The 12,539-nt window shown below is 39.6% G+C and overlaps 1 protein-coding gene across 1 annotated transcript; it reads left to right on the top strand.

The window, feature by feature from the left end:
- Window positions 1–3,345: 3,345 nt before the first annotated feature.
- Window positions 3,346–10,599, top strand: LOC110460368. Its single transcript, XM_021513238.1, has 4 exons — window positions 3,346–3,467; window positions 5,937–6,754; window positions 7,292–8,018; window positions 8,174–10,599. Exons 2-4 carry the CDS (start codon window positions 5,989–5,991, stop codon window positions 8,865–8,867), a joined length of 2,187 nt encoding a protein of 728 aa, XP_021368913.1. The 5' UTR covers window positions 3,346–3,467; window positions 5,937–5,988; the 3' UTR covers window positions 8,868–10,599.
- Window positions 10,600–12,539: the final 1,940 nt, after the last annotated feature.

Raw genomic sequence — 12,539 nt, 5'->3', positions numbered from 1 at the left:
TGTAGGTCCTCTTCTGGTACTCTGAATACACTAATGTAGGTCCTCTTCTGGTACTCTGAATACACTAATGTAGGTCCTCTTCTGGTACTCTGAATACACTAATGTAGGTCCTCTTCTGGTACTCTGAATACACTAATGTAGGTCCTCTTCTGGTACTCTGAATACACTAATGTAGGTCCTCTTCTGGTACTCTGAATACACTAATGTAGGTCCTCTTCTGGTACTCTGAATACACTAATGTAGGTCCTCTTCTGGTACTCTGAATACACTAATGTAGGTCCTCTTCTGGTACTCTGAATACACTAATGTAGGTCCTCTTCTGGTACTCTGAATACACTAATGTAGGTCCTCTTCTGGTACTCTGAATACACTAATGTAGGTCCTCTTCTGGTACTCTGAATACACTAATGTAGGTCCTCTTCTGGTACTCTGAATACACTAATGTAGGTCCTCTTCTGGTACTCTGAATACACTAATGTAGGTCCTCTTCTGGTACTCTGAATACACTAATGTAGGTCCTCTTCTGGTACTCTGAATACACTAATGTAGGTCCTCTTCTGGTACTCTGAATACACTAATGTAGGTCCTCTTCTGGTACTCTGAATACACTAATGTAGGTCCTCTTCTGGTACTCTGAATACACTAATGTAGGTCCTCTTCTGGTACTCTGAATACACTAATGTAGGTCCTCTTCTGGTACTCTGAATACACTAATGTAGGTCCTCTTCTGGTACTCTGAATACACTAATGTAGGTCCTCTTCTGGTACTCTGAATACACTAATGTAGGTCCTAATATAGCTGTAACAAATTATCAGGTCCCTGTGGGCATTACGAATACATTATACATCTTATACACAATACAAATATTTATCTATTGATATTGATAACAAGTGTACCATTAAATTATTGCCAGTTTATAGCTTTACATTATGATTTTGGTATGTGTTGCTATACTATTATTTTTTGCATTTTTTATAAGTTTTGATATTTATACACTGCATTTGTCAGTTCACCTAGCTCAAAATGCCAAATAAGCTATGCCATGGTATAGCCTCCATATTCAGCTTAACCTATATATATATTCTATATGTGCATGGCTATACCCTGATGTCATTGGAGTTGAGATCTAATTCATCAATAATAAAGAAATGTTACAACTTGATTTAACAATCAGAATAACAAACAGAATTTGATGGTGTTGAGCTCTTCAAATGTTATCAATTCAGCTAGTTATTGATGTTGATGGCATGTACAGGTAATTTACAACAAAGCATTTTGTTCTCTACCAAACAACTTTGAACTTGTTTATGTATAGCTGCCTATATTACTGTCACCTTGTAAAATTCTAGCCGCTGCTTCCTATCCACTCCGCTCATTTGGTAGAGTGTAAGACTAGTAAGCCAGAGGTCCCGGATTCTACTCCTGGTCAAGTCATTGAAAAAAAATAATGACTTGCATTTAAAGTGCATGTATAATGAAAGTCATGTTATATGTAAAATTGATACATCACCAAAATGTTGACCACAGAATAAGAAAACATGATACGATAAAGGTTGTAGAGTGCATTGTACATTCCGTGAGGAGAAGTACAGCTGTGTCAAATATATATATATACAGGGTTAGACTAGTAATAGTCTGGATGCATATTTGATTTGAATAAAAGAAGCTTAACGTCATGTGAATTTATTGTGTAACTTTTATATCTTTGTACAATAACTGTATATATGTCTGTTGTAACGTGTTGGGGCTCAAACTATTGCAACACAAGACTCTCCAGTCCGACGATTTACTGGAAATCCCCTCTAGCTGAGAAGCCGGTAATTATTTAACATGACTTTGAAATTATGTTTACTTGTACAGTGCACATGCTTAACAATATCCCCTCTTCTCCACCATTACCACAACTCGGGTTGATGGACTGGATCGTGTCAAGGGTTTCCCACGGACTTAGATAATCTAATTCCGTGGTCAGGGTGTGCTTTCGTTTCCTATAACAGGAATGTTATCAATGGCCCCCAAACTACCCCTGAAATCGCCAGAGATAGTATTTTATTCAGGTTGGGTGTTTTTTTTACTCCCATAACATGAGAGGCCGCTGGTCGGCCTTTTTTCAATCGGATATGATTTTGCCGACTGCGACGAGGTTACGCGGCGCCTGTCAAAAGTTTTTCGCCGTGTAAAACCTTTAACATTGTTGGAGTAGGTTTTTTTTATAACAAAAAAGTACTATAATTAACAACAGATCTTTATCGAATTTCATGTGTAGGTTTTCCTTGGTCAATAGTTGTGTATATTTGATTTTGAGACTGAGAAAACGAGATTGCCTCCCGTTACCATCTTTATTTTGAGAGTTCAAGTTTTTTTATCCGTATTTCAAAATGTAAATAATGTCTTCACTTTGAAAGAAAAGTCTAAAACCCATTATTATGATTTTAATCACTACCACAAGGTGCATTTACTGTTGACAAGACTTTAAAGTCCAAAAGATAAGAGAAAGGAACGGAAAAGATCAATTTAAGATAGAGCTGATCTTTCGATGGTGTGCGTCAACCCCCTCTCCCCTCCTTGGATCTCATATTTTGAAAGCACTTACTGTAATATGTTGAACTTGCATTATTTCAAATACCTCTTTATGAAATGTATGTTTAATCAGACAGGAAGTGTATGCTACGCCTCTGGACATCTTGGATTTGGCCGTTGAAGTTTGCTTTATACGAAGAGATTATTAGAAAAAAAAAAGTTTGATTAAAAGATAATCATAAACATGACCGTCATGAATCAGGAATCCCTCTTATTGTTCTTTCTTTTAGTATGATACTTATAGTCATGGGTCAAAATACATCCTAAAATTGAAAGGAAACACCGAAGTATGAAGTCTTTGTCAAAAGTCACAACATGATGCGATCATAACTATAAATCAAACAGATTTCGATTAAAGAATAGTGCAGAAAATATTAAACTTAGAACTTATGAAGATGTTACGATGGTTGGCGCCTATACATCCCTCTTGGATCTTTTGTTTTCATGCAAATATCTTAGCTTAAAATTTGTCAAAAATTGGAGAGTTAAAATGCACTCTATACAACTTTAAATCTTTTATTTTTAACCTCCGTAATATTGAGGATAGCTAAGCTTTAACATTTGCCCGAAGAGATTTTAGATGAACATATGTTCCTGTGTCGATCTGATATGGAAGACATATTAGAGCATTACATTGTTACACCGCGAACTGCATTAATGTGTAGTATATATGTCATATCCCGTTGCGAGCCCCGCCCGCGGCACGCGTCTCCCCCATCAGGGCCCCGTTCTCAGCACCAGTACCTACAACTTTCTCCAGGCTAATATCAGATGTGTTCGATATCGGGTTTCTTTCCATACTTAGCAACACGACGTCACACTTCTACCGGGGCTTCCGAAACGGGCAGCAGACTTCAGTGCAGTGTTACAGTAACTTATATAGGAGGTAAGTCTACTATTAGTGAAATAACGTATTATTGAAATTTAATTTTTTAGTCTGTAAGAAATTAAACCACTCTATTATGTTATACTAGTATATACAGCAACTACGCACGGTCTGGAATGTAGACTAGTGTTTATATATAGAATATGAAGATGGCGAAGGCCGGTTTTCACGTGCATGCACTCAGCGACGAGATAACTTCTAATGTGTTTTTTAAACGTCTGCGTAAAACATAACGCGATTAAATAGTCTTACAAAGACCTCTATAGTCTAGTTAGAGGATTTGAAATATATTCCTGAAGACGTTTTAGAAATGCACATTATGGATTTGGCGTTCTACCAAAACTCATGCCATGCTGTACCAGTGGGCCTGATGCTGCTCGTGTACATCTTGCGTGTATTTATTACACTATTACGTGTTCGTGTGTAAAGTTATAACTGGTATAGAAGCACAAATTGTTAACTTTACACACATTGTAACATCCTCTATGTGCAATCTAGAACTGCTGTTTTCAATTTCTGTGTATCATATCAGACAGTATAATTATATATTCCATAAAAGGGTAAGTTTAGCGAACCTTTTGTCGTGTTCGGTATATATTATTATAGTATAGTGTAGTCGTGAAGTGATGTGATTTAAGCTGACTTCACTCTGCATTAGTTTCAACATCATAATATAATGAATGTGAGGATTTGACAAGTGTTTAATATATTGACACCATAATGTTTTTATCGTGCGATGTTTCACATATTCACAATTCAAGCCATCGCATTCAAGGTTAAAGGTTTTAGAAAGATAACCATGCTTTAATATTAAAATATTCAGTTAACAAGCTATCATCAATATGTGGGTGGGTATATAAGCAACCCCACATGTCGGCACCGCTGGGAACCCCTTTCCCCTCTGTTTGACCAACTGTGCTACTGTATCAGTCGTCACTCACTAAAACCACGCGGCACAGACTGACAGAGTCCCAGGTGCCAGCGCCCACAGCATATGGCAAGCACAGCATAACGTACATGACGTAAATCTTTTGTTTTATAATCAATGCTCTTATCAAACACTGTGTAACCGATATATAACAAGATAACTAGTAATCGAAGATTGACTGAATATATTTCGTACACAGGAGCATGTAGGCTTAGGTAACGTACTGTAACACTACCAGGTAACGTACTGTAACACTACCAGGTAACGTACTGTAACACAACCAGGTAACGTACTGTAACACTACCAAGTAACGTACTGTAACACAACCAGGTAACGGGTAACGTACGGTAACACTCACTACCAGGTAACGTACTGTAACACTACCAGGTAACGTACTGTTACACTACCAGGTAACGGGTAACGTACTGTAACACTACCAGGTAACGGGTAACGTACTGTAACACTACCAGGTTACGTACTGTAACACTTCTAGGTAACGTACGGTAACACTCACTACCAGGTAACGTACTGTAACACTACCAGGAAACGTACTTTAATACAACCAGGTAACGTACTGTAACACTACCAGGTAACGTACTGTAATACAACCAGGTAAGGTACTGTAACACTACCAGGAAACGTACTGTAACACTACCAGGTAACGTTCTGTAACACTACCAGGAAACGTACTGTAACACTACCAGGTAACGTACTGTAACACTACCAGGTAACATACTGAAATACAACCAGGTAACGTACTGTAACACTACCAGGTAACGTACTGTAACACTACCACGAGGTATGCCTTATCCCTGTACAGTTACAATTAATTGACTTGTTCTGTCACATATTTATAACGTTAATTTTTATCAGACATACGTATGGTAGTTTTCTTGGCTAACTGATATAACCCGTATATTATATGGGTACCACTGGTAACAAAACACACACAATAATTGTGCCCTAAAACATAAGCCATTCAATGTCCCTCTGGATTAGTAATTCACTATACGAAAAAGAAAAGACTCGTTTCAAAATAAAGGAGAACAACCAAAGGGATCATATTTAAACATAACATCAACGTTTTTTTCAATATACATATTTATATATATATTGGGGGGGGGGGGGGGGCGAAATCCGCAATAATACTGGGGATCAGTTTGCGGGATCAAAAATCGAAAGAGCTTCAGTTAATAAAATACGAATTCAGTATAATGTGTCGTTCTGTTGTAAACTGTTTTCCTGTTATTGAATATTTAAAACTTGCAAAGTAAAAGTCAACTTGCGTTTAAAATGGCGTTACAGTAACACTTTTAGTCATAATTCCAATGTCAAAAAGGTGAACTGGCATTAGAGAGTGCCAAAATTCATTTTTTATTATTTATTTAAATATGCCTGTCTAGTTTTTGACACATTTTCCAGATGCATATTTACTTTATAATATATAATTATGTTTTAAGTTTTATTTTTATACATTATTTCAGAGGATTGTAGAAACAAGCTTATGGTTTATATTCATATATTTGTATGTCTATTATTAGGAGCGCACGTGAACAAGAACCCCATACACCACGGTCACCTGGCGTGTCCACGATGAAGGTATTAGATTTGAGTACGGCGGCCCTGAGGGACTATGAGATGGGTAACTATGACAGTGCCATACAGCTGTACACAAGCCTCATGGAGGACGAACCAGAATGTTCCTACCACCTCGTTAACAGAGCCAAGTGTTACCTCCAACAGGCCAACTATACCAAGGTCGTAGAGGACATCAAGACGGCGCTCGACATCGACCCAAAAAACGTAGAGGGCGCCATCACCGGGGGACGGGCCTCCACCAAGCTCGGCAAGTATGAAGATGCGTATCATTTCTACAAGGCAGGTCTCGACACGGACCCTAAAAGTGTCGTTATTACGGAAGATCTGAAAAAACTGCAGCAGGTCATCTTGGATGACTACGATAAGATGGGTGGCGAGTCGGATGAACAAGGCTATGACGCTGTAAACTTCTGTGGGCAAGACTCCTACCCCGGGGACGATGTGTTGCTAAGGAAAGAATATGAATCTTTAGAACGGAAGTATGACATGGAGAAGGACATACCCGCTCCTCCCCCGGATTCCCTTAGGTCTGAGAAAGCAGGCAGGATAGCTGTAGAAGCACACAGAGCAATGATGGCGGGAAAGTTTCCCGAGGCGTTGCAATTCTTTACCCTTGCAGTGGAACTGGAACCAGCTAATAAGGTTCTGCGACGACTTAGGGCAGAGGTGCGCTTCCTGAATGAGGACCTGGTGGGCGCCATTCAAGACCTGTGGCTGATCCCCAAGGGAGAGCGGACGGCTGATTCATGGAAGTTAGGAGGTAAGGGCGTGTGCTATAACATCATTACATCAATGGGTGGTCGGCTGGGTAGTGGGTAGGGCACTCGCCTTTCGTGGGGTTTCTCCGGCTACTTCAGTTTCCTCTCAGATAAAAACCCCTTGCGCACGCATTACTTTCCCGGTCAACAAAAGTGACCAAGTCGATACAATTTTCTTCATATTGTTGTAAAATAAATATTTTCAACACCATTACACATAAAAGGACGAAGTACAGCAGTCTTAATACAGTGGCATAAATACCGAACATGCAAAGACATAGAAAAAAAATCAATGTATTTAAAAGCAATGCTATTTAACTCTGCTTTCGAACGCAATAGTTTGTTTTTCGATGCAAATCCGAGGGGTCCGTGTATAAGATGTTTCGTAGAATAAAAGAAGTATAATACACAAAACTACAAGTAATAACAACTAAAAGTACTTCTCTCGATACACAGGTTAATATTCGAAAACTATGACATTTTCATTTTCAATTTCCCTTTTCACCAAAACGTGTTTAACTGAACTTATTTTTATTCAGGTAAAGTTCTTGGTCAGATTGGTTACCCGATAGCGGCCGAGTTTTGGCTGAGGAAGGCTTATACACTTTCGGAGAAGAAGGACCAAGAAGCTGCCATTATCTTCCAGAAGGTGCGTACCAGTCGCATATACAGCCCAATGACCACAGATTTTCCAGTAACCGTGGACTTTTCCGGATACGGTCGTGGCATATACGCCAAACGTGACATTCCCGAAGGGGAGGTCATATTCGAGGATTCGCCCGCGGTATTCGGCCGGGTGATGGAAAAGGACGTGGAAGAGATGATTCCCGCTTGCGACTACTGTTCCCAGTCGCTGCTAACGGCACGTAGATATTTTGGAGCAAAATTGGATACGTTCGACACGAGTGTTCAGGAGCTGATTGAGCGCCAATGGCCGGACGTGACACCCGTCATGTGTGACAAATGTAACATCGTAACATTCTGTACGGACACATGCAAAGAACGTGCGTGGGAAGAATACCACCAGCTTATCTGTCCTGCCAGGTGTGCTGCTACCAAAACCCTGTACGAGGTGGCCGACAACTATGGCTACGGATACAACGAGAAAGGCGAGAAAGTCAATCTATGGCTTGCATCATTCAGTCCAATTATACTTGCGCGAATGTGGGCGCAGATAGTGACGGAGGCCAAACGACTCGTGAAGAAGGATGGCTGTACGCAACCTACTATTGAACACTGGGCCAAAGCAAAGGCCCCTTTCAGGAAGTAAGTTCACACTGATCAAAGAATATTTTGGCAAAAACAAACAAACTGTATTTTATATTATGACAAACAAATTATAAAAAAGTTAAAGCGTTAAATTAAGTCTATATATAAATACCATCCAAATACTGTCCTATTAACCATTTTTAACATTTCAGATTCATCGCATTCGGTGCGGGTGACGTTTCATCGAAGATGTCGACGGTCCTACAGCTGTTTCGCGACATCTTCAGCGACTGTGGTGACGGCGTCAAGTATGAGATTACTGACGGTGAGTTCACAGGACGGTATTACCAGGCCTCCTGTAACCTCCAAAGCTTCTCCTTCCCAGTGACGCCCTACCACCAGTTCATCAACCGGCTGTCAAAAGTCGACGTACAGGACATGCGAGTCCTGGCTCTATTGAAACCACTCGAGGCTAAGACACCAACAGCAAACTTTTGTGGTATTTTCTCGCTCCACGCGTGTCTGAATCATTCGTGCATAAACAACGTCGAGGTGTGCGACGGTTACGTCAACGATCGCGGAGGCGTGATAGTTCGCGCCAAAAGAGACATCACGAAAGGGGAGGAGCTTTACACTACCTATATTGATACGTCGATGCCCCGTAAGCTTAGGAGGGCGTGGTTATACAAATCATTCAACTTCTGGTGTCACTGTCCGCGCTGTGTACATGAAGGGGACGACCCTTACGTCTGTACGACCTGCCATAAAAAATCCACGGACGGCGAGGCGTTCAGGGGATGTGGCAACTGTAAAAAGGCCTGGTACTGTACAGTAGAATGTCAACGTAAGTCATGGAACCAGGGACACAAAGAGGTGTGTCAAATCAAGCACTCAGACACCTCGTAAGGCGTAACCGCTCTGACAAAACAGTCAAGACATATGTAGACCTTCGTGCTCCAACTAAGCACTAGTATCAGAGAATGATGCTACTGGCGATAGTATGTAAAGCGTCCATTAGAGTTCACGTGTGTTGTATGACGATGAAAGCATGAACGCCCATGAAAGGAGAGCGATTTAACATTTGAAGTGTTCCATTTTCCGAAAACAATCATGTAAGCCAGGATTGATGCATTTATTTAACTATGGCAACATGTGAAAGTAATTTGTGCCGTGCGATATTAAGAAAACGTCGGGACGAGTTTGGTGCAGTGAGGATGTGTTGTATGTTTACATATATAATGTACTATACTTGGGTACAATAGCATTGTTTTGCATGTTGTATGAATTATTGTATAGACAATGCTCATAAGTCGTGCTGTATAAAATATTGTATTGACAATGCTCACAAGTCGGACTTGTGACCAAATCAGTTTACGTCCTTTTACACTTTTTTAGCATCGGCTCGAGTCGTGTTTAGGTATACACCAAACAATATCAGTTTACATGCGATTTTTCCTCATCAATATCCCATATACTGACTCAATCTTTTTTCTTGAGATTGCTCAATAGTCATTGTCATCATCTGAACAGTTCATCCATCAACGGTGACCCTGCCGGTAAACTTCACGGCGCTCAATACTTGCTCGGGAGATGCCATGTTCTGGGTTTGCTCAGCGGACCGTGAGAGTATTTTTGTATATATTTTGTGTATTTGGTCAATTTTCAACAAGACATTTGTTTTCGTCCCTCTTCCCTCCCCATCCATTCCAGACAGTATGCTATTCTCCCCGTGTGATTTACAAATGGCAATTCTTTTATTATAATTATTCAAACAGTTTACTGTAGATTAGGAGACGTTATACGAGCTGTCTCCGGTTATTTACATCTGTATCGAAACAAATCAACATTGCATTAATCACTTAGTTTTACCGGTGTTAAGGCCATGTCCGGTGATAAGCCCATCGTCTGGTTTAACGACAATGGCCATGTCCAGAGAAAGTGTTCACAAATCAATATTAGGAGAATAAACCAAACGTGCTCATTTACCTCCGTAGACACTACAACAACCCGTGGGTTTATAAAGGTAAAATGGGATGCTCCAGCATCAATTGTGTTCTACCTATCCTTTCGTGCTGGCTTCTGTTTTAAATCTACTGGTAACTTGGTTTTTATTAATTTTCGGTATTGCAGCAACTAAGCCAATGTTTTTGGCTTTAACTCACTTGTTGTCAATGGCAAAATAAACGTACAAAATACAGCACCTTAACAGCAATCTTGCTACGGGGTGGAACCAACGTTGGGCTATCTCGTTACTTATTTACAGCATAATCGGGACCTGAATATTTATTTTTACACATAATTAGAAACGACCGTTCAAATAATCGACATCCGTGGTGAAATAAATGTTTCCTAATTGAAGCATTTATATGAAATGAAAGGCGATTCATATATTTAATGAATTCAAATGCCTGTGGTCAATTGTACTTTACCCTGCACCATGTGTATACACAATTTAGCATTCCTTCCTTCCCCAACACCAGACCTCGTAGCTTAGTCCCAATTTTATAACTTATTTTATTTATTTAATCTTATTTTAATTTATTCACTGAAATATGTACCATATCCCGTGTTTTTTTACACTGTGATGACCATGTAGACTAATTTGAATTTCGGAATGAAATAAATGATTATTATTATATGTTATGTATTATATTATTTTCTATACTGTAGTGAAATTAGATGAGAACTGTTCGATTCAAAACGAGATGCCTTCACATGTATCCTCACCTGGACATTCAAGCAACTATTGCAAAATATTCTCACTTAAAGGTGTATTACAAATAAACCCTAAGTATAGTAGTACCAGTCCTAATGTAATTTTACATATTGTTATCCAGTTTGGATCTCGAATGTTTCCATGACTTTGGGACAAAGCCCATAAGCTTATGGCGAGGTCAGACCTCAAGGCCAATTCTAGAAGCATGGTTGTGTTCACTTTTCACGCCCTGCAATTATATATAAACAAGTATGATTAAAATGTAGGGATCTCCACCATTTCCATGTAGTGACCCAGAGACTAAGTTACCAGGGGTGGGATGGACCCAGAGGCCAATCTAGCCTTGACAACCATGCACCATGACATGGGAAGTGTTCCAGGAGGAACTTTGATAACTATGGACATTGACCTGGAAGTGTTTCAAGAAGAGCCTTGACAACCATGGACCATGACCTGGGAGGTGTTTCAGGAGAAGACTTGACAACCATGGACCATAACATGGGAGGTGTTCCAGGAGGAGCCCTGACAACCTGGACACATGGCATGGGAAGTGTTCCAGGAGTAGCATTGATAACTTGGACACATGACATTGGAGGTGTTCCAGGAGAAGCCTTGACAACCATGACACATGGCCTAAGAGGTGTTCCAGGAAAAACCTCGACAACCAAGACACATGACCTGGGATGTGTTCCAGGAGAAGCCTTGACAACCAGGACCAGGGCCTGGGATGTGTTCCAGGAAAAGCCTTGACAACCAGGACCAGGGCCTGGGATGTGTTCCAGAAGAAGCCTTGACAACCAGGACCATGCCCTGGGATGTGTTCCAGGAGAAGCCTTGACAACCAGGACCATGACCTGGGATGTGCTCTAGGAGTACCCAGGATAACTCAGAACCATGACCTTGGAGGCAAGGCTTCAGGTGTTTATTACTACAACAGTATACAATATATAACAAGATGTGTATAACATATTATATATAATGTTTATTATTACATATTGTAATCATCAAGATAAATCATTGGCACAATGGCAAGCACCTTCCTTCTACTGGAAAACTGCAAACATGTTGTTTTTTACAACTTCTCATTAGAAATGAGTCAACAATGCATAATAACCCTTTCACCCCTATGTAACTTAAGAAAACTCTACCATACATCAATCTGGTTGAGTCCATTATGGTCTACAGTGGTTTAACGGATAAGAGCAGAATAACAGGTTTCACCTAGATCTACATTATGGTAATAAAAAAATGTAAAATGAACAGCTAAAAAATAGAAATAATCTTACAATTAAAGTCGAACATTTTGATTAGGGTTTTATTATGCGCAATCGTTCTTTAAGATTCTATAAAATGTATTTAACTCATTCACCCCTGAAGACATATTCAAACTCTTCCAATTCAAAGGTTGGAATAGTTCATGGTGAAATTTCAGGGGTGAATGTGTTCAGACGAAGACAACTGAATTACACCAAATGCATCTCGGACCCTCTCCAATATCATCCCGACTAGATTTTACGGGTCGTACCTTTATCCCACATTAAAATCCAAAACAAAGTCAATAATACAACCATTTCTTAAAAAAAGAACACATAGGTAGAATAAATGGAAAAATAAAATGTTAAAATGAGTTCATAGCACAGAGGATTTGAACACATCTACACCCCCATTAAAAACAATTGGTTGTGACAAAATGCAGTTTGTTTGAACAAAGTTGAACAATGAAACCCAATAATAAAATGGTATTGTACATGGTTGAATTGTCACCATGGTAACTTTGGTTCTAAACACTTGTTATATCAATTTGTATTAAAATAAACACAAGTAACCCCCAGGCGTACTGTAAAATAACAAGAACATAATTG

Source organism: Mizuhopecten yessoensis, unplaced genomic scaffold (assembly GCF_002113885.1).
Source record: "Mizuhopecten yessoensis strain PY_sf001 unplaced genomic scaffold, ASM211388v2 scaffold10371, whole genome shotgun sequence".
Taxonomy (NCBI): Eukaryota; Metazoa; Mollusca; class Bivalvia; order Pectinida; family Pectinidae; genus Mizuhopecten; species Mizuhopecten yessoensis.
Note: the sequence above shows the minus strand (reverse complement) of the source record. Positions and strands in the feature narration are given on the sequence as shown.

What these genes read in the sequence shown, in the direction of transcription:
- LOC110460368 (XM_021513238.1), top strand. Translation starts at nt 5,989, where the DNA reads ATGAAGGTATTAGATTTGAGTACGGCGGCCCTGAGGGACTATGAGATG. An exon ending in TGATTCATGGAAGTTAGGAG is followed by an intron (nt 6,755 to 7,291) that starts GTAAGGGCGTGT and finishes ATTTTTATTCAG; the next exon opens with GTAAAGTTCTTGGTCAGATT. An exon ending in GCAAAGGCCCCTTTCAGGAA is followed by an intron (nt 8,019 to 8,173) that starts GTAAGTTCACAC and finishes TTAACATTTCAG; the next exon opens with ATTCATCGCATTCGGTGCGG.